The 25,608-nt window shown below is 49.3% G+C and overlaps 1 protein-coding gene across 3 annotated transcripts in view; it reads left to right on the top strand.

The window, feature by feature from the left end:
- Nucleotides 1-25,608, top strand: part of ATP2B4 (ATPase plasma membrane Ca2+ transporting 4) — a 94,689-nt gene that overhangs the window by 52,692 nt on the left and 16,389 nt on the right. For all 3 annotated transcript variants that reach the window (XM_016214849.2, XM_016214867.2, XM_016214858.2), the window contains exons 3-19: nucleotides 5,106-5,303; nucleotides 5,917-6,174; nucleotides 6,874-6,999; nucleotides 7,437-7,562; nucleotides 8,644-8,679; nucleotides 10,195-10,356; nucleotides 12,842-13,056; nucleotides 13,399-13,641; nucleotides 14,238-14,479; nucleotides 15,396-15,627; nucleotides 16,459-16,638; nucleotides 17,321-17,408; nucleotides 18,165-18,271; nucleotides 22,964-23,155; nucleotides 23,638-23,851; nucleotides 24,392-24,603; nucleotides 25,182-25,289. In XM_016214849.2, the coding sequence (XP_016070335.2) occupies nucleotides 5,106-5,303; nucleotides 5,917-6,174; nucleotides 6,874-6,999; nucleotides 7,437-7,562; nucleotides 8,644-8,679; nucleotides 10,195-10,356; nucleotides 12,842-13,056; nucleotides 13,399-13,641; nucleotides 14,238-14,479; nucleotides 15,396-15,627; nucleotides 16,459-16,638; nucleotides 17,321-17,408; nucleotides 18,165-18,271; nucleotides 22,964-23,155; nucleotides 23,638-23,851; nucleotides 24,392-24,603; nucleotides 25,182-25,289 (2,939 nt within the window). The remainder of the gene's footprint in view (nucleotides 1-5,105; nucleotides 5,304-5,916; nucleotides 6,175-6,873; nucleotides 7,000-7,436; nucleotides 7,563-8,643; nucleotides 8,680-10,194; nucleotides 10,357-12,841; nucleotides 13,057-13,398; nucleotides 13,642-14,237; nucleotides 14,480-15,395; nucleotides 15,628-16,458; nucleotides 16,639-17,320; nucleotides 17,409-18,164; nucleotides 18,272-22,963; nucleotides 23,156-23,637; nucleotides 23,852-24,391; nucleotides 24,604-25,181; nucleotides 25,290-25,608) is intronic.

The raw sequence follows: 25,608 nt of genomic DNA, 5'->3' as shown, positions 1-25,608 counted from the left end.
CCCTCCTTGACCCTTGACTGAGGCCAGTGTTGCCTCTTCCCTGGAAGTGGGGCCTTCACTCTTCATTGAGCTCTGAGGTGTGAGCACTGCGGAGTGTGACCGGGATGGAAACACAGGCACACTGCATGGGAGGAAGCGGCGAGTAGAGGGCTGAGGAGGGCCCTCGGGGAACTTGCTCTTCTCCCTGACAGGGTTGGGGTGTTGAAACAGAGACACAGCAGAGGGCCAGATGGGGCATGTTCCCTGAGGAAGTGCCTGCTGCTCGGGGTGTTTTGGACTGGACTGAGGAGAGGGGCAGTCTTCTAGAAGTCGCCATCCTTTTGCTATCCACTGGACGGGATTGCTTTATCTCTTGGGGCTGGGAGTCCAGCAGACAGAGAGCACCTCCCACGCTGTGGGTGTGTTAAACTGGAGAAGCTGAAGTGTGGAAACTATTTTGGTTAGCAGCAGGAGCTGGCTAAAGCTCCTCCCTATCCAGGGTTTCTAAGGTAGGACTTGAAAGGTATCTGATGTCTGTTCTCATAAACCAGCGAAGACTGCCTTCAGATCAACCCAGAGAAACCTCTCCCTTACTGTCTGTGTGGGAGAAGATTCGGCTGTCTCTTTGGCAAGGTGTCATAACTCAGACAGCTGGGAAGTCCCTCGTGAGGCCCAGCCTAGCCACACCCTTTCTGGGGCTGAGCTGGTTCTGATAAGGGTGCCTCTGTGGAAAGTCCTGGCTTCTGAGGGAGGCTGGCCCTGGCCTCAGCCTCCCTGGCCCTCATCTTCTGGAGCCAGGCCACTGAGGGCTGGGCTGCAGCTCCTCCCTAGCCCCAGGTCCCAGCACAGGCTCACAGCACACACAGATTTTCCATCTCCCGCCAGCCTGGGCAGGGGCAGGGTCACTCCCCAGCGTGGAGTGGGGGCGATGATTTCACAGCCTGACATTCCTGTCGCCTCTCCCAGCTCATGTGTTCAGCCTGGTTCTTAGGGCCAGAAGCACTGCTTGGGTGGAACTTTCCCATGTTCTGTCGACAAGGTTTCCTCTCTTTTCTTGATGTGTTTTAAGGGAAACCCTTTTCCTATGTTTCCAGCATTTTCTCCCTGCCGAGCCTTCCTTCCCACTCCAATAAGCTGTGTATTTGAGAAGCAAGTGCAGAGATCAAGGACTAAACCCCCTTCCTGGGCTGGACAAGTATGAATATGCGATTACAGCTGCTGGCATTAGGGCCCACGGGCCTCCGGGGGTAGGGGAATTGGAATGGATAGCCCCACATGGCTTTCGGTGCCATGCCACATGCCTGAGGGAGGGTTCCCAAGGCTACTATGCCAACAGCCCAACCTGCCCCTCCCTGCCTCAGGGCATGCCGGGAACTGGGACAGCCACAGGGCTTCTTAAGGTAGCTATTGAGGAGGTTAGAGTGACTTAAGGTGGGTGAGAGAAAATGGCAAAAAGGAAGTAAGTGTGTGACTTTGAAGGCATCTAGGTAAGAGCAGGCCTGACCTTTTTTGTTTTCCATACTGTGTCGTTTCATTTGCTTGGATCCAAAAATGGCCAGAATGAACCTTTTATTGAATAATTGAATACAAAATGTATGGGTTGGACTCTGACAAATCTGGTGTCACCATCCCTGAGGCTAGAACTGATTCACCCCAATTGTAGCAGTGGGACCAGGGCTGATCTGCGTAGAGGCACAGAGGAAAGCAGCAAGTGGGGCTGCCCTGCGGCGAACAGAGTAAGGTGACCAACCCTTCCTGCTTGCCTGGGGCTGAGGGGGCGTTCTCGGGGTGTTCTCAGGAGGCGGGGGCTTCATTCCCAAAACCCGGAAAGTCCCGGGCAAACCAAGACAAGTCAGTGGCACTAGGAGGAAGCCCCAGCCGAGTGCAGGTGCCTCTACACCCCAGTCCCTCTGTACAGGTTGACACCCAGTTGCTTCCTGGGCAGTGGTAGAGCCTCTGTTATATACTAAACTGAGTAGTTACATAACCTCTCCAGGCCTTAGTTTGCTTATATGTAAAATGGGGTTAATAGTAGCTACCGAATGGGGTTTGTGTTTGCATGAGAAGACACCAGTGTACCTAGTGAAGCGTGTGACACAGCAATCACTTAGATGTTAGCAAACGTATCCATTACTCATTCAGCTCATTTGACAAGCTTGTATGCATACCATGTGCCAGGCACTGCTATAGATCTAAGGAACAAAGACAAAATTCTGCCCTTGTGGGGGGGCTAGACAAACAATAAAGGAATACAGTCTGTCATATATTAAGGGAGAAGGCCCCTAGAGGGAACACTTGAGCCGGGTAAGGGGGACGGGAGTGCTGGGCAGAGAAGTCATAATGTCAAATACAACGGTCAAAGTAGGCCTCCCGAAGAAGGTGTCATTGGTACAAAGACCTGACGCAGGTGAGAGAATGAACCCTACCTGAGCAAAGAAAATGGGGGCCCCGAAAAAGAAGCGTGTCTAGTGCATTCCGAGGCTGATAGGAAGGCTAGCTGGGCTGGGATCTCTGTGGCCAAGGGGAAAATGGTAGGAGTTAAGGAGTGGGGGCTGAGAGCTCCTAGGGGGCCTTATTGACCACCATATGGTCTTCAGTGCCCAGTTTCACTCCAAGTAAAAGCCACCAGAGGATTCTGAGTAGATGAGCATCATGAATTGGGTTTGAAGAATATTGTTCTGGCTACTCTGTCGAAGAGACTGAGAGCAGGAAAGCAAGGGGGAAGCAAGGAGACCAGTTGCAAGACTTGTAATAATCCAGGCAAGAGATGATGATGGCTTAGACCAGGATGGCAGCCGTGGAGAACTGAGTGGACCTGGGGTATATTTTGAAGGTAAAGCTGACAGGATATAGTGGATGAGAGAGAGAAAGGAGTCAAGGATGTTTGCAAGGTATTAATGTGAGAACAGAGAACAGAGCAGGGCTACCTCAGATGGGGTGCTTTTTGCTAAACTGTTGTGGTGGTTGCTGTCGTGATGGTGGTTGTGGTTGTTGTCGAGCCTTCATTAAGCTGTTGTGATGTTCCTTATGATGACCTCTGATGTCTGATGTCATGGTTTGCCTTCACGGTCATGTCCTCACCCTTGTTCAGGAGGGGACGACCGCCTCTGTACATTGTGAATCCTGCTTCCTTGAGAAACTTCCAAGTAGACTGGCAAAGATCAGAGCTCCTATTCCCTCAAGCAAGCCTGGCCCCCCAGCACAGCAGTCCCCAACTTGGCACAGCCTTACTTTCTAGGGTCCCCAGGGAGAAGGAACCAGCAAGGCCCTGCCTCTGCCTGCCTGGGGATCAAGATGCCTTGCCCAGGAACACTTTTCCCATGCCCTTGCTTTCCTTTCCTGCTGGGAACCTGACTTCTCAGAGTGGTGGAGGCAGGAGCCTCTGGAAAGCAGCCCTACTTGCTTCTGATGCTTTTGCCAAACCCCACTCCCCTGCAGAGCTCAGCAGGGCCACACAACTGGAGGCCAGGGAGGTGCAGTTGGGCACTAGGAGGCAGGAAGCTGGGCTGTGAACATCGGTCACCAGCTCCCTGTTTTCCTCTCCTAAACACTAGCAAGGGGAGTGTTCTCCAATTCCAGACTCCCCAAGTGTGGACGCCAGTTCACTCCCCGCTCTACGTCCCAGTCAGGGTCCCAAATCTACCTTCCCAGACAGATGAGTGTTTCATGTACCTCTCCCGGTGGTTTTGTTTTTAGGATAGAGAAGTGGAGGCTGTCTCAGACCCTGTAAACAATATTCCCTTTTCAAAATCTTTTTTTGTCTGGAAGTCTTCCTTAAATCTGACCCACATCTTTCCTCTTGGTATTTAAGATAACACTCCTGGGTCCAGTGGAAATGGAGAGTAGATATTTGCCCTCATGCTACGCTCCCACCCCCGTCAGTGGAATACCCCGCTTGTTGACTAAAGTCTAAAGAAGTCCTCTGGCATCAGTGTCTCCATTTTCCATTTTCTCCTTGCAGCTTCCCATCATCTGCTTTTCTTTGCCCTCTTTGTGCTCCCTTCTCTGATTCTAACCCTCCTCATCTGCTGACCTTTTTTCGTGACAGAGGTTGCCCCACCCTGCCTGTGGGGGACCCATCCAGCTGTGCAGCCAGTAACTTCAAATGCCAAGAAGGGGCTAACTTGCTGTTGTGTGTAAACACAACTTGAAAAAAGCCAATTGGCAGTAATGGAAATTTTAGGATTTCCCCACTTCCCTCAAAGTGTAAACCCTGAGGCCCAGCAGAAAATCATAACTTTAAGGAAAGCACTGGGAATAACTGTTTCCTCTCTGGGAACATGCCTAGAGCACGTGTGCACACCGGCAGGTGTGCAAACATACGAGTGTTAGCGGGAGTATGCTGGTAATCAAGGACGTGTACTCTGAGTTTGTGGCTCTGGCTTTTTTTATTCCCTTTTTAGTCAACCTGAATAGCAGTGCTTCTCTCAGCACCTAGTACTTAGTCTAAATATATAGTATCTAATAGAAGAGTAGTACCTTTCAGTGGTGTATGTTTTTGTTTCTATGTGTGTGTGACAGAAACTGAAGGGCATGTGTACTCAAAGGGGACGCCCAAAGTTGGAGTCTCAGAGCCTCCTTTCTGTTGATCTCCTAAAGCCACTGAAACGTGGAGTCAGGACAGCTGCTGGGGCTGTGTCTCCTGGCCTCCTAGCATGACCTTGAGCAGATAGTTCATTCTTTCTGGCCTTGCTGTGTGAGCCAGTGGGTGGAAGCAAACTCGGTTTTTAAATCATCACCAGCATTTACATGTCAGCGTGAGAGAGAAGTACTGTGTGAGTCCCAGGAAACATTTTAGTGTTGTGTTCTTAGAGCTGGGGCCTGGCACATAATCAGTGAGGAGGAGACGAAGTTTTAGTTCTGGGCTAGCTTACCCTGGAGACTAAGGGAGCAAGCGGCCCCTGTGACCAACTTGTCTTAGTTTGCCCATTTTTCGACTGAAAATTTCACACCCCCTGAGTCCTGGGCTAATTGGGGTGGTTGGCCACCCTAACTGGATCTCATACTTGGGCAGAGCAGGACACAAGGGGCCTTTTTATTAAAGGGGTCTCTTCACTGCTTTCCTCTGTCGTTCATCTGTCCCGGGTTTTTCTCACTCATTCATCCCATTCCTATCTCCTTTTCAGGTCTCTCTGGGAACCCGGCAGATCTGGAAAAACGTAAACAAGTGTTTGGACAGAACTTAATCCCTCCCAAAAAGCCCAAGACCTTCTTAGAATTAGTGTGGGAAGCCCTTCAAGATGTCACACTCATCATCCTGGAGATCGCAGCCATCATCTCCCTGGTTCTGTCCTTCTACCGCCCCCCTGGTGAAGAAAATGAACGTGAGTAACGCCCAGCAAGACTCCGGTCTGGTTCTTTCCACAACCACCAAGCAGCACCTAGTGCCGGTGGCTGACGTTATACTTACACGGTTTCCCCCTGCTCGGGACGGGTTCTCCAAAGGAAACCAACAAGCAGCTAATGAGCTGTTCTTCCAATCCAGGCTGATCCCAGGATCCTTTCCCCTTCTCCCAATGAAACCCTTATTTAGAATGTTACGAACCCTCTACCCTCACCCAACCAACACAACCCTGCTTCTCACAGTGCCCCCACCAATATTACCGGCACTTGGGGACATAGCAGTGGGAACCTGACCGTGGCGGGAACCATGCGTTCTTTACGTGTGACCTGCCTATAATTTGCATTGACGTGTTTTGTGCTGCTTAGTCCCTTGCTTCTTTGGGGTTAACGTAACTAGTGATTTGGTGATGAGATGATGCCCAGCCCTGCTGTCCCCCAGTCACCTTAGAGGGAAGCTCTTTTACCCAAGGGCTTTAGTCTTACCATTCTCTTCCCCCAGCTCCCATGCTGGGCGCTTGCAGAAGCACTGCCCCTATTCGTAATGTCAGCAAAAGCCCCTAGATGATCCTTCTTTCTCTCCTTTCCCTGGGCTAGAGTGTGGTCTACCTGTAAATAGCCCAGAGGACGAAGGGGAGTCAGAAGCCGGCTGGATCGAGGGGGCGGCCATTCTATTCTCGGTGATCATCGTGGTGCTAGTGACGGCCTTCAATGACTGGAGCAAAGAGAAGCAGTTCCGAGGGCTGCAGAACCGCATTGAAAAGGAGCAGAAATTCTCTGTTATTCGGAATGGTCACATCATCCAGCTCCCTGTGGCTGAAATCGTGGTGGGCGATATTGCCCAAATCAAATACGGTGAGAGCTCCGTGATTCTCTCACCCATGCCACGCCCTAGCTGAGGGCCAGGTCCTTTGGCATAAGGGGCTAGGAATTGCTGAGGATCCAAAAATACATGACCCCAAATGGTGTTAGTCTAGACCTAGGCTAGAGTCTCCAGAGGTTATGTAACAAAATTCAAAGAAAGAAGTAACTGAAACTCTCCCAAAAGATTGTCCAACTTACTGTGTCTTCAGGTTAAAAGAATATCATATTCGGGCCATGGGAAGGTGTTTGGGAACCAGTAATTGTTGAAGTTATAATACCTGGGAAATAGTCTTGTCCCAGGTTGTCAGAGCTAAAGTTGTCTGTCTTTCTTTTTTTGGTTTTGTTTAGTTTATTGATTTTAGAGAGAGGAAGGGAGAGGGATGGAGAGATAGAAATATCGATGAGAGACATCGATTGGCTGCCTCCTGCATACTCCCTACTGGGGATCAAACCCCCAACTGGGGCATGTGCCCTGACTGGGAATTGAACCGGGGACCTCTTGGTTCATGGGTCAATGCTCAACCACTGAGCAGCACCAGCTGGGCTAACTTTGTCTTTCAAAAGCTCTGCGGCTACTCCCTAGGCCATTGCCTGTATGTGTGGGGGTCTGAGATGGGGTTGGGTGGTCCCCACCCTCCACCAGGCTCTTACCTCCCCTCTCTCCCTGTTGCCCTCCCCTCTGAACACTAGGTGACCTGCTGCCTGCAGATGGGATCCTGATCCAGGGGAATGATCTAAAGATTGATGAGAGCTCTCTGACTGGGGAATCAGACCATGTCAAGAAGTCCTTGGAAAGAGACCCCATGTTGCTCTCAGGTATGACTTTTGCCATCGTGGTTCCCATTCTGCCGCCTCCCACACAGCCAGGCCATAGAGACCCGATGCGGACCCTGCTCTCTTTTCTGGCCGTGCTCCACCTCCTTCCCCGGGACTCAGCTGGGGCAGTGGCATACGGGTGGGCTAAATACAAGGATGTGTGTAACCTAAACGAAGCAAGTGCTGTAGGGGCCTTGGAAGGGCTCCGCCGGAAGGGGGGTGGGGTGTGGAAGGCGCCTTACCCTAAAGCAGTTGGCACCCTTATCTCGTTACCCCCGCTTTACTTGCTCTGTTTTAAATGGTCCCAGCTCGTGACCTTTTCCTTCTGTCTGCTGAGCGTATCATTGTCCACGGGGAGGAAGGACTTGTGTGTTTTACGCCAGATCACAGCTAGGTGTAAAAAACAACACTCCTCCCTCTTCCCCTTTCTCATCCAGGGACCCACGTCATGGAAGGTTCTGGCCGGATGGTGGTGACTGCTGTGGGTATCAACTCCCAAACTGGGATCATCTTTACCCTCTTGGGGGCCAGCGAGGGAGAGGAGGAGGAGAAGAAGAAGAAAGGTAAGGGGGCTCGGAAGGAGAGCCTCTCCCCGCCCGTCCCCTGGGCAGACTGGGAAGCGGGGTGCAGATCCGGGTGGGAGACTGCCGGAGGGCGAGTGTATGTCCAAACCCCTCGGGGAGCCAGACGTCCGCCCGGGCTCTGCAAGGGGCTCTGATGAAAGCCAGACCCGGGCTCTGGCTCCCAAAGCGGGCTGCGCCTGAGCCTCCCTTCCTGCGCCTGTTGGTGGGATGTAAAGAGATGAGTTCCAGAGCCTGCCCTGGCCCTCCATGCCCTCTGCACAGTTCTCCGACCCATCCCTTTCTTCCTCAAACATGGGGGGCAAGTGGGCCGCGAGGGCCAGGGGAAAACCGGCCAGCAGGTGAGCCTGGACTCCTGCTGAAACCACGGGCTGTCGGTGGAAGAGACCAGCCAGGACAGTGAGCTAGCAGCTAACGTCTGCTGGGAGTTAGTCCTGCCTTTGCCAGTCACTTGTTCTTGAAGGAAGGGGAGACAAGACAAATGAGAGAAAGACGGTAAAACCAAATCTACAGCTTTCCTGAGCGTTCCTCCTTCCCTGGGAGGAGAGGACGTGACCGCTTGGATGGACGACCGTCTTGGGCTGTTTAGTGGAGGGCAGTTTATGAAAAGGGAGCAACAGCCTCCCTCAGGAGCTGGACTGTTCGTCTCTGCAGATGAAGTAGGAGGAAGCTGCCTGGTGCTGAGGGGCTGGCGTGGAAACACTGAGGAGCCTTTGCCGTCAGGCAGAAGCAGTCCAAACCTCTTGCTGCCTAACCCCCGCCCCCATTTCTCCAAGTGCTGCAACTCAGGTCGGGAGCACCCTCAGTGGCGGCCGTGCTCCGGGAGAAGGCAGCTGGGATGTGGGTGTGCACTTACCTGCACGAGGGGTCTGGGCCGTGTCCCGTGGTTCAATGAGAAGGGATATAAGTAGAGACGTGAGCTTCCTTCACATTCCCTTCTGTGCAGCTCAGCCCCTTTGCTATCGCCCTTTCGGGCTCTGAGCAGGACCAACAAATTGGATATCTGATCTCTTAACAGTCCCTTTGGGTCTCCACCCCACTTTTTTCTTTCTTGTTCAAACAGGTAAAAAACAAGGAGTCCCCGAAAATCGCAACAAAGGTAACCTGTCCACCCACTCATTTACCATCTCTACCTGACTTCACTCAAGCCAGACCTTTCCAGGCCACCTGCCTTCTCCCTTTTCCTCTCCATAAATCTGTTATCTGCTGCTGTGGCCCAGATGCCTCATCCTGAGGAAGGTGCAGAGATTTGGGGTGGTCTCAAGGTCCCACTCTCAATCCAAGATGGGACAACAGCACCCTCTGCTGTTGGCTCAGGGGACCTCATGTCAAGGTTTCTCTTGGGGAGTGTGTGGGATTAATCTGTTGTTCTTCCCAGGGTGCTGAACTCTTTGCCTCGTTACCCTAGGCTGGATTTAATCATCGGTTTCTGGGTTGGACGACTTCAGGGTCCGTATGGTGGAGGGCGTTGGGGTGGGCAGTCCCTGCACCCTCCTCTGCTAGCTTCCTCATCGGTGTTCTCTTCTGGTCTGGAATCCTTCTCTGCTGGTCTCAGGTGCTTGGAGAGAGCCTTTTCTCTGCCTCTCTCCCCACCTCTTTCTTTGTTCTTTCCACAGTCTGTTCTCTTCCCCCGATCTGATGTGTGTTTCTTTTTTGGTGGCTGTGCTGATATCCCGTCTTCGTCTTGTTTGTGAGTCTGACAGCAGAGACAGTGTCAGGAAGGGCATCCTAAGCCGAGGGGCCAAGCTCTGCAGGGGTGAAGTTGAAGGGTGTGGGAACCAGGGAGCACTGCTCTCCTCAGACAGCTCCTAGAAATCTGTTTCCTCTGTCACCCATATCAGAGTAGTCTTTAAAAATAAAGTCTTCACATCAGAGAACCAGGGCTGCACAGAACTAATTCTTTAATTTTAGGTATCTTTAACTCTTCTTTAAAAAGCAAACTGGATTTATATGTCTGTCTTTATCCCTTCTTTCTCTTATTCCAGAAGTCCCTCCACCAGCTTCTTCCTCTGCCCCAGAAGACTAACCTCAGGCCGCACTGTGTCTCCCTACCTTTGTCAGGGATTTCCTTCCCCTGTTGTTCGAGTGGTATAGAAGGAGCTGGAGAACACCCTGGTGGGGGGGAGGGTCTGTGTTTCTTCCCTGACAGTCTAGGTGTAGAGAGAGTGAACCTTTGAACAGAATAGACTAGGACCCTTACGCTCTGGAAACATCTGCCAGCTTTCCCTTCAGCCCCTTTCTGCAATAAAGATTCACATTGTAAGCACTAAATTCCAGGAGGGATGGTTGTTGGTAATTGTGCTTAGTGTTGTGACTAATCTTCTCGCTAGAATAAACTTGGCTTGGGGCTCTGAGATGGTGCCAGGAAGCTGCACCATCTGAGGACATCCATACCCCCAAAGCACCCCTCTTTTATCTCTAGTTAGGATAGTATCCTATGAGAGGGTTGAAGGCAGGCGCCCTCTCTGACATGGGATGAGGGTGGTCAGGACTGATGTCAGGGGTCCAGGGTGGATCCAGGAAGAAGACAGAAGGGTGTTTTGGTTTCCACCTGTCTGCTGCTCGGTGCTACCGCCCGGCTTGCTCACCTGTCCTGTTTGTGTGTACACCCTAGCAAAGACCCAGGATGGAGTGGCCCTGGAAATCCAGCCTCTCAACAGCCAGGAGGGTGTCGACAGTGAGGAAAAGGAGAAGAAGACAGTCAAGGTGCCCAAGAAGGAGAAGTCGGTGCTGCAGGGCAAGCTGACGCGCTTGGCCGTCCAGATCGGGAAGGCTGGTGAGCAGAGGGCGGCCTCCTGGTCGTGGCCATTCATCAGGGCTGTTCCCGTCCCCGCTGCTGTGATTCCTTTCTCTGCACACCACCAGGTCCGGCAGAGGAAGCTAGAACTTCCCAGTGGCCAGGGCAGTGTGGGCAGCCGTGTCTTCTGCCTTGGCTGCCCTTTGGCCACCCCCTCGGCTTTCAGAGAGAAATGCTTCCCCATGTGTAAGGGTGAAAGGCCCTGAGGTCTCTCATCCAAACAGATGGGAAGTTAAGAACTTATGTCCCAGCATGGGAGGTTTACATGAGCAAGAAGGGAGGCTTGACTAACTGCTTACCTGCCACGTGTATGGGCTTGTAAATCCTTTAAGGGTAGAGAAGGCTGCTGTTTGTTGGAGGTAGTTCCCCAGCAGAGTGTTAGCACCAGGCCGGGCACAGAGCCATAAATTCAAAATAAGGACTGCGGGGGGGAAAGGAAGACAGCGAGCACAGGCTGTTTCCAGAGGAGGTCACTACAGGCGCTGTGTGTACCGCGGGAGGAAGCGGCTTCTCCTGGACTCGCTGCTACACCTGTCCTCTTGTAGTGGTGGGACGGGGCGAGGGCTTGGAGGAGGGAAGGACAGGAAGGGTGCTCCTTCAGTGGGCAGATCCCTCCGGGTACGTCTTGTACCTGTTTACTTTCTGAGCCCACCCCTCCCTTACTACAATCACAGTCTAGCTTGGTGCACCTCTGTGTGTACAGCTCACCTGGAGCCTTGTTAAAGCACAGTGTCTGATTCAGGCCTGGGCAGGGCCTGAGACTGCATTTCTAACAGGCCCAGGTGAGGCCAATGACGCTGACCCACTAAGCACACACACAGCTAGATCTGTGCTGTCCACTACCTTAGCCACTAACCGTGTTTGGCTGTTTCTAGCTAAATTGATTAAAATCAAGTACAATTAACCGTTCAGTTTCTCAGTTCACATTAGCCTTATTTTGATTGGTCAATAGTGACATGTGGCTGGTGGCTACTGTATTGGACAGTGTAAATAGAGAACATTTTAATTTTAAACGTCCCCAAGAGTTCTGTTAGAGAGCGCTAGTCCAGCCTGTTCGTTCTGTTCTCTTACCCAGCTAATCTTGACTACTATGAAATCTCTTAAATATAAACTCTGCATGGAGGAGATGAACTGCAGGTGTGGAATCAAGCCATTGCGCCTGACACTCAGGTTTGAAACATGAAACAGGCTCCGCCTAATCCCTCCTATTTTCCTCCTAATCCCTGTGTTGTCCTGGAAGAAGGACAAGCTTCCTGATGGCTGGCCCGTCATTTCCTCTGTTGTTTTATTTTACCTTTCAACGAGGCTGGGACTAGGGTGAGGCAAATGAAGTGCTTTGCGCTACCTCATTCAATTTTGTGCCCTAGGCACCTCGTTTGCCTCACATTAGCCCCGAGCCTAGTGAAGCGAAGTGTAAAAGAACACACTCTCAACACACTCTCACCGATACTCATTGGTCACCTCGAGCCTTGCTCGGCAGGCCCTCAGGAAAAGTAAGGACCCAAACCAGACTATGGTTTAAGGCAGATATTGTGCCACAGATATGGGTACCCCTGACTGATCCCAGGACAATTGGAGCCCCTGGGCCAGTTGTTTACAGACCATGAGCAGATTCTTCCATTTGCCTCAGTGTGTAGGTTGACCAGCTGTCCCAGTTTGCTTGCGACTTTCTGTTTCAGAACTGAAAGTGGAAGTCTTAAGGAGAATTCTTTTCCTCCTGAGTTCTCCCGCATCCCAGGAAACTGCTCAGTCTACAAATCAGGATGGTTGGTCCCCCGACCTGTGTGTCATACCAAAAGCCCCTCTGTGCCGCAGTGTCCTCAGAAGAGGACACAATGATAGGAACTCATCTCACAGGGTTTTCATGAGGATAAAATAAGTTTATGCAAAGAGTTTGCCTGGCCCATAGTAGGCGCTATATAAATACGTGCTGTTATTGCCGCCGTTTGTCTGTGCCTTCAGGAGAAGGTTGGGAGGCACTGTGGTGAGGGGTGGTCTTGTAGGTCCTGTGCTAACACCATAGGGGCATTGCTGTAAACAAGCTGCGAAATTGCCTGGCATTTGCAGGCTGCTACGGGGAAAGTCTGCATTGATAAACTGCTAGGAAACTGGCAAATATGGTCACTACATTATGAATCGTGGGAAGAGGGTAGGTCTGAGAGAGGATCATAGAATGCTGTTTCAGAACACTAGACCAGCCCCGTTACTTATACACAAGGAAACAGGCCGGACGGGGTCAAAGACTAGACCAAAACTGGTGCCGTGCAGAGACTAGAACCTGTGTCTTTTCCCTGCACTATCACATGCAAGCTGCAGAGAATGGGCAGGGGATTTTACTATGACTTTCGGGAGGTAACAGTTTTAAAAATTGGGGACAAAGGCTACAACTTAAGCCAATCCATCTCTGGCTGGGGTCTTAGGAGTGCCCTGGAACCGGGGTCCATGTGACTTGTTCCCTGTTCAGGTCTGATCATGTCTGCTATCACCGTTCTGATCCTGATTCTCTACTTTGTGATTGACAACTTCGTGATACAGCGCAAACAGTGGCTAGCTGAGTGCACGCCCATCTACATCCAGTACTTTGTCAAGTTCTTCATCATCGGCATCACTGTACTGGTGGTGGCTGTGCCGGAGGGGCTGCCACTGGCTGTCACCATTTCACTGGCCTACTCTGTGAAGGTGAGACTGGACTGATACTTCCTCTTCCTTCAGGACAGAGGTGGGAGAAGAGAGTGCCACGTAGCCTTTAATGAAGGGACAGGCCATCTATCTTCTGTGGACTCTGGCTGGTGCCTCATAAGAGCACAAGTCCCTGGCCTTATGGAAGGACCATCGTGATAGTTGCATCAGAGTTTAAATGACCCGGTAGAATCTAAAGAGGATTCACAAGAATAGTGTCCTGCATTTTTCTGTGGGACAAGAGAATGAAATGTGGAGAGATGTTGGCTAGGAAATGGCCTTTGACCTACACTGGGGAGCTCAGCTGGTCCCCTCTCAAGCCTTTTCTCTTGTCCTCTGTAGAAAATGATGAAAGACAACAACCTGGTACGGCACCTGGATGCCTGTGAGACAATGGGCAATGCCACAGCCATTTGCTCTGACAAGACAGGCACGCTGACCATGAACCGCATGACTGTGGTGCAAGCTTATATTGGAGATACCCATTACCATCAGCTCCCAAGCCCTGACGCCTTCGTGCCCAAGGTCCTGGACCTTATTGTCAACGGCATTTCTATCAACAGTGCCTATACCTCCAAGATCCTGGTAAGCTCTTCCTTTGCCTGGACATCTGGAATGGGCAGTTAGAGGGAACATTAATTTTATCTGAGACAATTCATCTTTTTTGTTCATTCTGCCTGAACTGCCATTCCATACTGCATGTCTCACTCTTACGTGAACTTGTTTGGGGTGAAACTAGGGAATAATCCATATGAGTAGGTTGGGGGATGGCGTGGGGGGCGGGGAGGAGGGCAGGTAGGAACCTATGGCTGTGAAATGCCCTCCAATTACCATGTAAAGGCGGTATCTCCAGGGAGATGCCCCATGCTGATAGCAGAACTGGGCTCATCAGGAGGAAAGTACTCACTTTCTGGAAACTCAGAGAGGGTATTAGATAGAATAAGACCCACGCAGGGTGAGACGCCAGCACCAGCCTCATGGCAAAATTAAAACCTATAACCCAGGTGGCTCAGGGGCCAGTCCACTGACCACTGTCCGTCTGCCCTTGAATGGGACAAACGCCGTCCTCCCACCCCACCCCTGGGCTCTGGGCATACATGTGAGGTTTTGAGGGGTCTTTCCCTCCCGAGTCCTCCCTGGGGGAGGCATCTTCTTCAGTAGTGCCCGGTGTTTCCTCCCAGCCTCCGGAGAAGGAGGGCGGCCTGCCCCGGCAGGTGGGCAACAAGACGGAGTGTGCGCTGCTGGGCTTCGTCACAGACCTGAAGCAGGACTACCACGCGGTGCGCAGCGAGGTGCCCGAGGAGAAGCTCTACAAGGTGTACACCTTCAACTCGGTGCGCAAGTCCATGAGCACGGTCATCCAGAAGCCCAGCGGCGGCTACCGCATGTACAGCAAGGGCGCCTCGGAGATCATCCTGCGCAAGTGAGCGCCCCTCCCCTCCCCTCCGAGACCCCCCTCAGGTCTAGGCACGCCCCACGCCGAGCCCCCGGACGCACGAGCCTCCCAGTAGCTGAGCATTTACTTAGGCCAAGCATCGTTTATAAATACCTTAGGTGACTCGTTTTATTTAATCCCCACGATTCAGTGAGGTAGATGCTATTGGCATCTCTTTTTTACAAATGAAAAAGCAGAGGTACAGCGAAGTTAAGTAACGTGCTGGAGGTGACACAACTAATAGTGGCACAGTCAGGATTCAGACCTAGGCCATTCAAGCTTCCATTTCCTCATCTGGAAACAGAGAGTAGTACCTACCCATCCCACAAGGTTGCTATAATTAAATGGTTCAATGTATGTAAACGCCTTGCACACAGCAAGTACTAGAAATGTTAGTTCTCTGTTCCCTTTTCCTTCTCATTCTCAGTTCTAATTACAGGGAAGTTGTGTAACCTAATCAAAGTGGCTGGATTATCCCTGGGTCATTAACAGTCGATCTACATGGATATAGAGCCAGTCACTGAATTAACCAGCACCTTCTGTCAGTGAGCACATTCTTGTTGAGCACACCCTATCCACCAAGCACTATTCTAGATACTGGCCAAAGAAAAGGTCTCCCTACCTTTGAGAAGTTCAAAAGAGCGGGTAATCCACAAATGGCTCTGACGCTGCATCACACACGAGTAGGAGCAGGCGACATGGGGGAATCACAGGCTTCGCCTGTGCCTGTCTATCTACAGGCCACCCCGCCTTGGAAAAAGGGACCCAGCTGGCTGGTGGTAGAGATTTCTGGCCATGGAACAGTTTTTAGAAGTATGCAGAGTTGCCAGGATGCCTATAAAAGACTGTAGAGACACCCTGGGTGGGAAGAGGGCTGCTGCCTTCTGACTGTGCACCTCCCCAGGTGTAATCGAATCCTGGACAAGAAAGGAGAAGCCATGCCATTCAAAAATAAGGACCGGGATGAGATGGTGCGCACGGTCATCGAGCCCATGGCCAGTGAGGGACTCCGGACCATCTGCCTAGCTTACCGAGATTTCAGTGATGTAGAGCCCCCATGGGACAATGAGAGCGAAATCCTCACTGAACTGACCTGCATCGCAGTGGTGGGCATTGAGGACCCTGTGCGCCCGGAGGTGAGACTTTGGGTTGGAGAAAGGGCAAGAACACATGAATGGAAGTCTTCCAGTGGCCCCCGGCCCACGTGCCAGCCCAATGTGACCCATTGGGAAGCCACCAGGAGTCCCTGGAACAAGGGCACTGGGCCTGCTTGCAGTTGTGACCCACGCAACTGTTACCTGATTGCTTCTCGCTTTCAAGGACAGCTGTGTCTGCTTTCAGCTGCAGAGTGCTGACCGATGGAAGGCACATGCCTACGGTTAATGCTGTCCGTGGGTGAGAAGCATAGTTTCACTGGGCTTGTCATTTGTTTCCTAAGAACAGTCAGGAGGCTGAATTAATCAGGACACCAGCTTTGTCTCTAGCCACCTTCTTTCAATCAACACATTTTTGTTGATCTCCCCAGAATAACCAAACATTATTCTTGACACTGGGGAATTGAAAACACCTCTGCTGCTACGAAGTTCAGAGAGATAGGCTATCAATTTTCAAGACCCAAAAGCAGGAAAAGGTGTCATGCATTTGGGAAACTACAAAGAATTGATATGGTTGGAGCATGGGCTGGGGAGGATGGAGAGTGGTAAAAACTTCTGCTAGAAAGGAAGGCAGTGGCCACATCTCAGAAGCCATATGTGCCCTACTAAGGAGTCTAGATTATAAGCAGGAGAGTGAGCCTTTATACTTGGCCCCTGAAGCCAGTTTCCCCTTCAACTCATGGTACACTGAGCAAATTCCACAGTGCATATTATGGGTGGGACAGCAATAAGGTGACACTGCTTCTAGGGTGCCTCTGTCCTGTCCACAATGAAGGAACAACTTCTCCTCTCCTCTTGCCCCACCCCCCACAGGTACCAGATGCTATTGCCAAATGCAAACGAGCTGGCATTACTGTCAGAATGGTGACAGGAGACAACATCAACACAGCCCGGGCCATTGCCACCAAATGTGGCATTGTGACACCTGGGGATGATTTCCTGTGCTTGGAAGGCAAGGAATTTAACCGACTCATCCGCAATGAGAAGGGCGAGGTGGGTCCTGGGCAAGAGGAACTGGGGCCTCATTTGGCAAGGGCAAGGCTGGGTCTGGTGTAAGACATCTGGGACACATGGAGGGAAGGTGGGTGCCTTTTAAACTAAAAGCTATTCATAGTGAAATATCCCTTCCCCCAGAGCTGCTCAGATGGTAAAATTAAGAGCTTTCTGCTCATGATCTTCATTCTCAAGCTCGCTTTTGAGAAGTGTCACTGACTGTTCAGATCTTTCCATTTTTTCCAGTCCACCTTCTTCCTCCTGTGTCACTGCCCTGTGGCTAACAGTGGCATGGGTTTGTAGGGGGGCATGGTCTGGCTGTGGGGCATCCCAAAGCTTCCTGGTCTGTGCAGAAATCGAACCTAAGACCGCAGAAGCACCACTTTAGGCACCTGAGCCAACAGCTAACCCTGGCTCACCTTCTGTCAAGGGTCTAGAAGTAGGGGGTCAGCTCCCAGATGCAGAATTGGGAGGATAAAGACAAGCAGGACCTGAATGGTCACATTCAGGGACTCTGCCCTTGGAGACAGGCGGCTGCTTCATCTGGCCTAAAGGCCATGCTAGCACTGCCCCTGGCCGTGGAGTTCCAGATTTCCAGCAGCATAGAGTGGGTGGGAAAGGGAGATTTTCCTGGATGGCTGTCCTGAGCTTGACTGACCTATGTGTGGTCTGCTTTTGGCAGGTAGAACAAGAAAAGCTGGACAAGGTCTGGCCTAAGCTTCGAGTCCTGGCGCGATCTTCCCCCACGGACAAGCATACGCTGGTGAAAGGTGAGGTCAGCTCCTGAGTAGGTGGCGGGTAGAGGAAGACAGGCCAGAGTGGGACAGATAAAAACCATAAGCCAAAGCAACTCATGTCCCGAATAGGGTGGTCCTGGGAGAGCTCTCTGGCTCATGGTGGGGATACACAGTTTAGCTAACAGCTGAGCCCTGATGAGTATGAGACATATAATAAAGTTGTTTTTAAACATTACCCTACAGGGTGGGGCAAAACAGGGTTTACAGCTGTTTGTATGGAAAATAATACAATAATTAATAATAATACAAGAATAAACTGTTTCTCATACAACTGTAAACCTACTTTTGCCCCACCCTGTATGTGATTTGCCAATAATACTATGAACTAAGCAGGGCAGGGTAAACTATTTCCATTTTGCAAATAAGGAAGTTTGACGCTAAAAAGACAAGTAACATACCCAAACTGCCCAACTGGGAAGTGGAAGTGGTACAGCTGGACCCCAGGTCTCCACCTTCAAATCATTTGGAGCTTTGGTACCAACAATAGCCGTCTTAGGGCCTCAGACAGTATGTGACACAGACAGACTTTCTTTGCTCAGAGTGCCACCCATGAAACAATGTGCTGCCCCGGAAGATAGTCTAGAACTCCCAGCAGAGGGAAACAAGAAGGCAGGAGGAAGGGAATTGATGGCAGGAGCAGGGAAGACGACCGGAAAAGCGCTTTGTGTGGGGAACAGGGCTGACCTCAGGTGGCATGTGGGGACTGACTGAGGTGTGTCTTTTTCCCAGGCATTATTGACAGCACTGTCGGGGAACAGCGACAGGTGGTGGCTGTCACTGGTGATGGCACAAATGATGGGCCGGCTCTGAAGAAAGCAGATGTGGGGTTCGCCATGGTAAGCAGCTCGGCAGTGTCTCTGCCTGACTGGGAGCTGCCTTCTCCACTAGGAAGCCAGGGCGGGCTTCCTGTGCCTTCACATCCCACTGTGCTCTTTCTCTGGCTCCATCTCTCCGACCTACCTAGCCAGTGATAATATGTGTAAACGGGTGACACAGGCAGGGCAATCAGGACGTGTCATTACTCAGGAAAACAAGACAACTTCAACTTGCCCACGAACATGGTGATATTTTCTGTCTAAGCAGACTGGAAAATTCGTGTTCCGTATGGCGCCTGTGCTCTATGGCCAGCACTACTCAGCACTCTGCTTTTCACTTGTGAAGCTGGGAGCATCAGCATCACTTGGAAAGTTCATTTAAAGTCACATATTCCAAGGTACCCCAGTTGGGTATCAATAAAACGTATTTAAAGGAATCATAATACCATCTCATAAGAAAATTGCCTCCTTACTGTCATCAAGTATCTAGTCAGTTCACGTTTTCCCAATTGCTTCATAAATTGTTTTTATGATTTGTCCAAATAAGATCCATACATTGCAATTGTTTGACATATCTCTTAAATATCTTTATCTATAGCAGTAGTTTTTAAAGTGTGTTCCTTCTTCCAGGTGTACCTGGAAACCTATAGAAATGCAGATTCTCAGGCCACCTCAGATCAAATCAGAAGGCTTGGAGTTGGGGCCCAGCAATAGGCCCTCAGTGATTCAGATACACCCTAAAATTTGAGAACCGCTGATCCTGTAAGATCCCTGTGTCGAGTCCCCAAGACCACCCTTGACATTTATGGGTTCACTAAAAGGACTCATGGGGCTCAGAGTATAGCTGTACTCATGGCTAAACTTTAGTACCTTGGTATAGAAAAGATATAGTAAGGGGGCAAGTCACAGGCAGAGTTTGGAGACGTCCACATGCAGGCTTCCCTATGCTCTCTCCCACGGTGAGGGGTCACACAGCACGCTTTCCCCCAGCAACAAAAACAGCAACACGTGATCTTCCTGCCCAAGGAAGCCCATCAGAGACTCAGCACCCAAGGTATTTACTGGGGTTGGTCCTGTAGGCACCTTTGCCCAGCACATCCTGTGATTCCAGAAGAAAAGTGGGTGTTCAGAAACCATATTGTTTGGGCACAGTGAACACTTACTAACTTTCAGTTAATTGTTGACTGGGAGCATTCCCAGAGCCAAGTTTCCTGATGCCAGCCTTACAAACAGGCCTCTCTAAGGACAGCAGTCTCAGGCTCGCTATGTTAACTCTCTCCTGCACAATTCCCTCCCATCTTTTTTTTCCTGGCCATTTAGTTTTGGAGAAACCAGGTTGTATGTCTAAGTAGAATATCTCACAGCAGGGATTTTGTTGATTGTAGCCCTGTTGTGTCCTTTAACATGTCCTTTTGTTCCTTATATTTCCTATAAACTAGTTATTAGTTGTAGAAGCAATCAGATTCTAGATCAGTAGGGCTACAAAATGATATTCTGATTTTCTTTACTTGTTAACTTGAATATTCTATAAAAAGAAATGCTCCCTTATCAATTCTTCGGTTACTCTGAAGTTCAGTTCCTGCATGAAAAGTTAAATGCCTGATTCTTTTCCTTTATCTCCCAGTTTTCAAAATACCAACTTGACTTTTTAGGATCCTCCAAAGGTGACCAATGAGTATTATTGTGAACTCATGGATTTAAGCATATTTGATGTGTTTCAATCCATTGCCCATATTATTGTTTTGATGCTCACAGTGGGCCATCATGAGCCTCTTCAGCCCTGCTGAGTTCTACTTTTTTTTAAATCCTCACCCTACAATATTTTTCCGTTGCTTTTCAGAGAAAGTGGGAGAGGGAGAGAGAGAGAGAAATGTCGATGTGAGAGGGACACATCTATTGGTTGCCTCCCACATGCACCCCAACTGGTGCTGGGATCGAGGTACATGCCCTTGACCTGAATCGAACCCAGGGCCCTTCAGGCCGCTGGCTGACACTCTAACCACTGAGCCAAATTGGCTAGGGCTGCACTTTTTTTTTTTTAAATATATCTTTATTGATTTCAGAGAGAGGAAGGGAGAGGGAGAGAAAGAGATAGAAACATCAGTGATGAGAAAGTTGTCATTGATGGGCTGCCTCCTGCAGGCCCCCTGCTGGGGATCAGGCCTGCAACCCAGGAATCCAACTGGCATCCTTTTGGTGCACAGGACAGTGCCCAACCAACTGAGCCACACCGGCCAGGGCCCTGCTGAGTTCTTTTGATACAACCCCCAGCTGTGTCTATAGCTTCCTTAGTTTCTTATATGATAAGATGTTCCAGAGTCATTGTGTGTATTTCTTGTCCTAGTTCTGGAAACACCCATTTCTCAAGGGCGTCCTGCTTCATTTTAGTGAGAAATGGTATTTAGGGAACACAGTCTGAATGTCAGGATGTTCCTTACTACTGAGTAAGTCATTGTTTCTAGACCTTATCAGTGGACAAAACTAGGAAATATGTCTCATGTTTCTTTGATGTTTCTGTGTTTTAGAGTAAAATACTTCATGAATCCTTATTGATATTTCCAATTCAAATTTACAGTTATAGAACTTTAACTCCCTTATTTTATTTGACTTCCCTGATTTTTATTTATATCTCTTACGCTAAAAATTTTGGCTCCTAAGGACATTAACATAATTATTATTTGTTTTATTCTAAAATATATATAATGGTTTCAAAAGAGCAAAATACAATTACTCTACTAAAAGCAGTTAAAGGTTTTTCTTACAGTTTTTTTTACCCTGCAGGTACATCCCACTAAGAATGTACCATCAACTTACTGTGTTTTTAAAAAGGTCATTTGGGACATATTTCCTTTGTGTGGTTTGTGCTACCAACTGGTTATACCAGTTTATTTACATCATGTTGCTTTCCAGTTTAGAGATTGCTTTGTTTTGTTTTGTTTTGTTTGTCATTTTATGCCTTAAAATGGTAAGGGAAGTATGGTCCCTTTTTTTTTTTTCTTTTTTTAATCCTCACCTGAGGGGCATGTTTTTTACTGCTCTTAGAGAGAGAGGAAGAGAGAGAGAGAAAAATATTGATGTGAGAGAAACAATTGGTTGCCTCTCATATGCGCCCCAACCATGGACTGAACCCGCAGCGTAGGTATGTGCCTTACCAGGAATTGAACCCACAACCTTTTGGTGCACAAGATGACGCGCTAACCAACAGAGCCACACTGGCGAGGGCTAGAGATTGCTTTTTAAACTTAATTTTGTTTTATACTTAATTTTGTTTTATACTTGTATAAAGTAGTTATGTAATTCTAAAGCCAAATATAGAAAATAAGGCCTATCATAGAAATCTAGCTTCTATTCCTACCACCTCCACCTTGTTGCCTCCCTCTTAACAGGTGATTTATGTCTTTAGTTTTTGGTTTATCCTTCTGTTTGCTCCTACAAAATATAATTTAATGGGTAATATTTACATCTCACCCTCTTAGATGAGTGATACTTACCTATAATTTAATGAGTAATATTTACATCTCACCCTCTTAGATGAGTGATACTTACCTATAGTGCTATCTGTTCTCACCTACGTATACATACTAAGCACTTTTTTTCCATCTTGTTTTTTTTTCACTTAACAGCATAACTTGGAGATTATCCCGCGGTAGCAGTATAAAGAGATATTCCTCCTTTCTTTCCTCCTTTCTTTACAGTGCATGGTACAGCATTGTGTGGATGCATTAGAGAACTTTTTGATGGGGAAACTGAATTGTATAGTCTAACAGATAATCATTTGTTGCAGTCTGGATAGGAAAATATACTACCAGGTAAAGAGAACCAGTAATCTAGTAATGCAGCCAAGTTAACAAGTAAGCACCTCTGTGGGTTACAGAAGTCACAAGATGTGGACTAGAAGTATGGTCTGGGGGTGTCAGGGACAGCTTTGCAAAGCAAGTAGAGCTTAACTGATGGAACATTAAAGATAGGTAGGATTTAAGTAGACGGAGAAAGATGTTCCAGACTTGGGGGGATGGTGTAAGTAGAACTCTAGGCTCCACAAGTGAATGAGAGATGCAGGGACTTGTGAATAAACCAGTGGATTTCGAGCAGAAAGATATGTAAAGAGCAGGTTGGAAACTGCATCAGGGTTCACTTATTGAGGGTGCTGACTGCCAGACTAGAAAGTTGAGCATCTAAAACACAGCTTTCAACCCCTGATATGTCTGTTCAGAAACACTCAGTGGTTTCCCAGTGGTGGGATTCTGAACAAGGGTAAGACTTCTGCGCTGTGCTGCCAGGCTACTCCTACTTAAAGTTGGGGTGGGGGATAGGGACTTAAGTGAGGTACTCGCTGTCACAAACGAAATTTAAGCATTTGGAGGTAGGATACATAGGACTTGTTCCCTATCTTTTAATTCCTTTCTGAGGCGGAGGAGAAGGAATGAAGAGGGACAGGAATATCAAAAGATCACTAATTTGCAATCTGGGTTCAGGAGTAAGGTGGTAGCATCAGGTCCCAACCTTCTTCTCTGGAGAAGTGACAGTAACACATCTTCCCTTCATTTTCTTTGGGAAAGAACTCAAGGCTTAGGATTTGTGTCGCTAGAGTGCCCTCTAGTGTAGATCTAGTTCGGAAGCTTCTTGGAAGTCGGGAAGTGGAGTCTGGGTTCAGGATGCTGGTAAACTCTGCTTTGTCCAGTTTCTCAGTTTTCCTTCCCCTTCTTACCTCAGGGCATTGCAGGCACAGATGTGGCAAAGGAGGCATCAGACATCATCCTAACAGATGACAACTTCACCAGCATCGTGAAGGCAGTGATGTGGGGACGAAACGTCTATGATAGTATCTCCAAGTTCCTGCAGTTCCAGCTCACTGTCAATGTGGTGGCCGTGATTGTGGCCTTCACTGGAGCCTGCATCACTCAGGTGATGGGAGTGTGTGTGGAGGGGACTGAAGTGGGAGATACGAGGCAAGGGTTAAGAAACGTGGGGAATGCCCATGTACCAAAAGGTGACTAGTTAAATCCCCAGTCAGGGCACATGCCCAGGCTGCAGGCTCGACCACCAGTAGGGGGCGTGCAAGAGGCAACCAATTCCATGTTTCTCACATTAATGTTTCTCTCCCTTCCTCTCTCTAAAATCAATAAAGTGCTTGAGTTAGCACTTACATATCAGCCACTGGGATGGGTACTTGCAAAGTACGTATTATCCTCATTTTACAGGTGAGGAACCCGAAGTTCAAGGAGGTTAGGTATTTTTCTCAAGGTCACTCAGCTAATAAGTGGCCAGACCCTAAGTCTAGGTGGACAACAGGAGCTAGGCCATCTCGAGGACAAGGGTGAGGCTGATGAGTGAGGTGAGGGTGGTTTCCGAGGAGAGCTGAAAGGACTGATTCTTCTTCCCACTAGGATTCCCCATTGAAAGCTGTGCAGATGCTGTGGGTTAATCTAATCATGGACACGTTTGCCTCACTGGCCCTGGCCACAGAGCCTCCCACAGATTCTTTGCTGAAGCGTCGCCCCTATGGCCGAAACAAGCCCCTGATCTCCCGGACTATGATGAAGAACATCTTGGGCCATGCTGTCTATCAGCTCACAGTCATCTTTCTCCTTGTCTTTGCCGGTGAGCCAAGTGTGGGGTGGAGTGAGGTGGTGGTTGGGGTGCCGGATGAAGACGGGGCAGAGAGTGGCCCAAGGACAGGAGGCAGAAGGGAGCAAGCTGAGCACAAGATGAGGAGTCACAGCAGCTCCACTCTCTGAGTGTGTCCTCTCTTCCTGCTACAGGGCACCTTATGCTGGTTTATGTACTTCTGTTAAGAATATCATTTTACCTTTCTTTGTAGATTATAAAACCAAAGCTCGGGTCACATAAAAGTGGCGCTGAGATTCAAATCTATGTCTGCCTGACTCCAGGGCACGTAGTTTTACAACCGTGCTGCACTACAAGAAGATAAATATCAACGGAGCAAACAGAGAGGGTCAGATATGTTGAGATCAGGGCTAACATTTAAAATATTTAATAACTAACGTAGCTCAGATACTGACCGACTTGAATGGACACCAGCCATCAGCAGCCAGTATGGCCACACCAACGCGTTCTGACTCAACCTGAGCACTCGTTGAGATCATACTTACCCTCCAGTGCTTCCCCTCTCTCCACTAGGTGAGAAATTGTTTGACATTGATAGTGGGAGGAAGGCACCTCTACATTCCCCACCCAGCCAGCACTACACCATTATTTTCAACACTTTTGTGCTGATGCAGCTCTTCAATGAAATCAACTCACGCAAGATCCACGGAGAGAGGAATGTCTTTGCAGGCATCTTCCGTAATCTCATCTTTTGTTCTGTGGTTTTGGGCACATTCGTCAGCCAGGTGAGATTCTAGCTGGAGTGGGGGTAGGAAGTCTGGGGTGATGCAGGCCAGAAGCTAGGAGCCAGGGTTCCCTAAGTACCTAGGAAAAGGAATGAGGGAGTGATGGGGACTCAGGCTGTCGGGTGTTGGGTTCTCCATTGGCTTCCATGTGGACATGGCTCTAGACTTGGAACCCGCTTTGTCAAGTGCTCCAGGGCAAGGCAGCATGTTGGCAGCAGATAAAATAAGGCTTGTAGAATCCTTTCATTATCTTTCTAAAACACAGAAATCTCACAAAGTGACCAAGAGGAGGGTCACTGTCTTCTACCCCTTTTCCATGCCTCTGGTGGTAAGAGGATTGGGCCCTTCCTTCTTGCCCTAGTCAGAGGTAAGACTGTCTCCTTATCAGAGTGTTTAAAGACTGTGTCTGTCTCCCCTTCTCTCCTTCCAGATATTTTCTTTCTCCTTTCCCAACAAGCAAATCAGGACTTAGACCACAAGAATCCTGGGGCAAAGGGTTACGTGGCTCTGATGCCCTTAGCTGGAGGGCTGGCTGCCTGTTCCCTCCCTGATGGCGGGCTGCCCCTTCTCTGTTCTAGATTATCATCGTGGAGTTTGGGGGTAAGCCTTTCAGTTGTACGAAGCTCACCCTGTCCCAGTGGTTTTGGTGTCTCTTCATTGGCATTGGAGAACTGCTGTGGGGTCAGGTGAGTACTGGCCCACCCTCCCTGTGCATTTGCATGGCCTGTAGACCTTTTCTCCTTTCCTCCCTACCCCCTCAAGTTTTTAAAATTTTCCCATCTTGTAGGATGCCAAGGTGGAATGATCACTGCCCATCACTTTAGAGGCTTTAGCTCTCTTCTCTAACCAGGCTTGGGACTTCTCTGAGAAGGGAGTGGAAATTTTCAATGAAATTTTGCAAATAATAATAAAGTAAAGGTCTTAGAAATAAAGGAGTTTACAAAGCATATGCCTTTTTTCTAATGAAGCTTCAGTCTGGCACTGGCTACTCTGCTGACATAGTTT

Source organism: Miniopterus natalensis, chromosome 19 (assembly GCF_054644295.1).
Source record: "Miniopterus natalensis isolate mMinNat1 chromosome 19, mMinNat1.hap1, whole genome shotgun sequence".
Lineage (NCBI taxonomy): Eukaryota > Metazoa > Chordata > Mammalia > Chiroptera > Miniopteridae > Miniopterus > Miniopterus natalensis.
The sequence above is the reverse complement of the archived record's forward strand: the minus strand, read 5'-3'. Positions and strand labels throughout refer to the sequence as shown.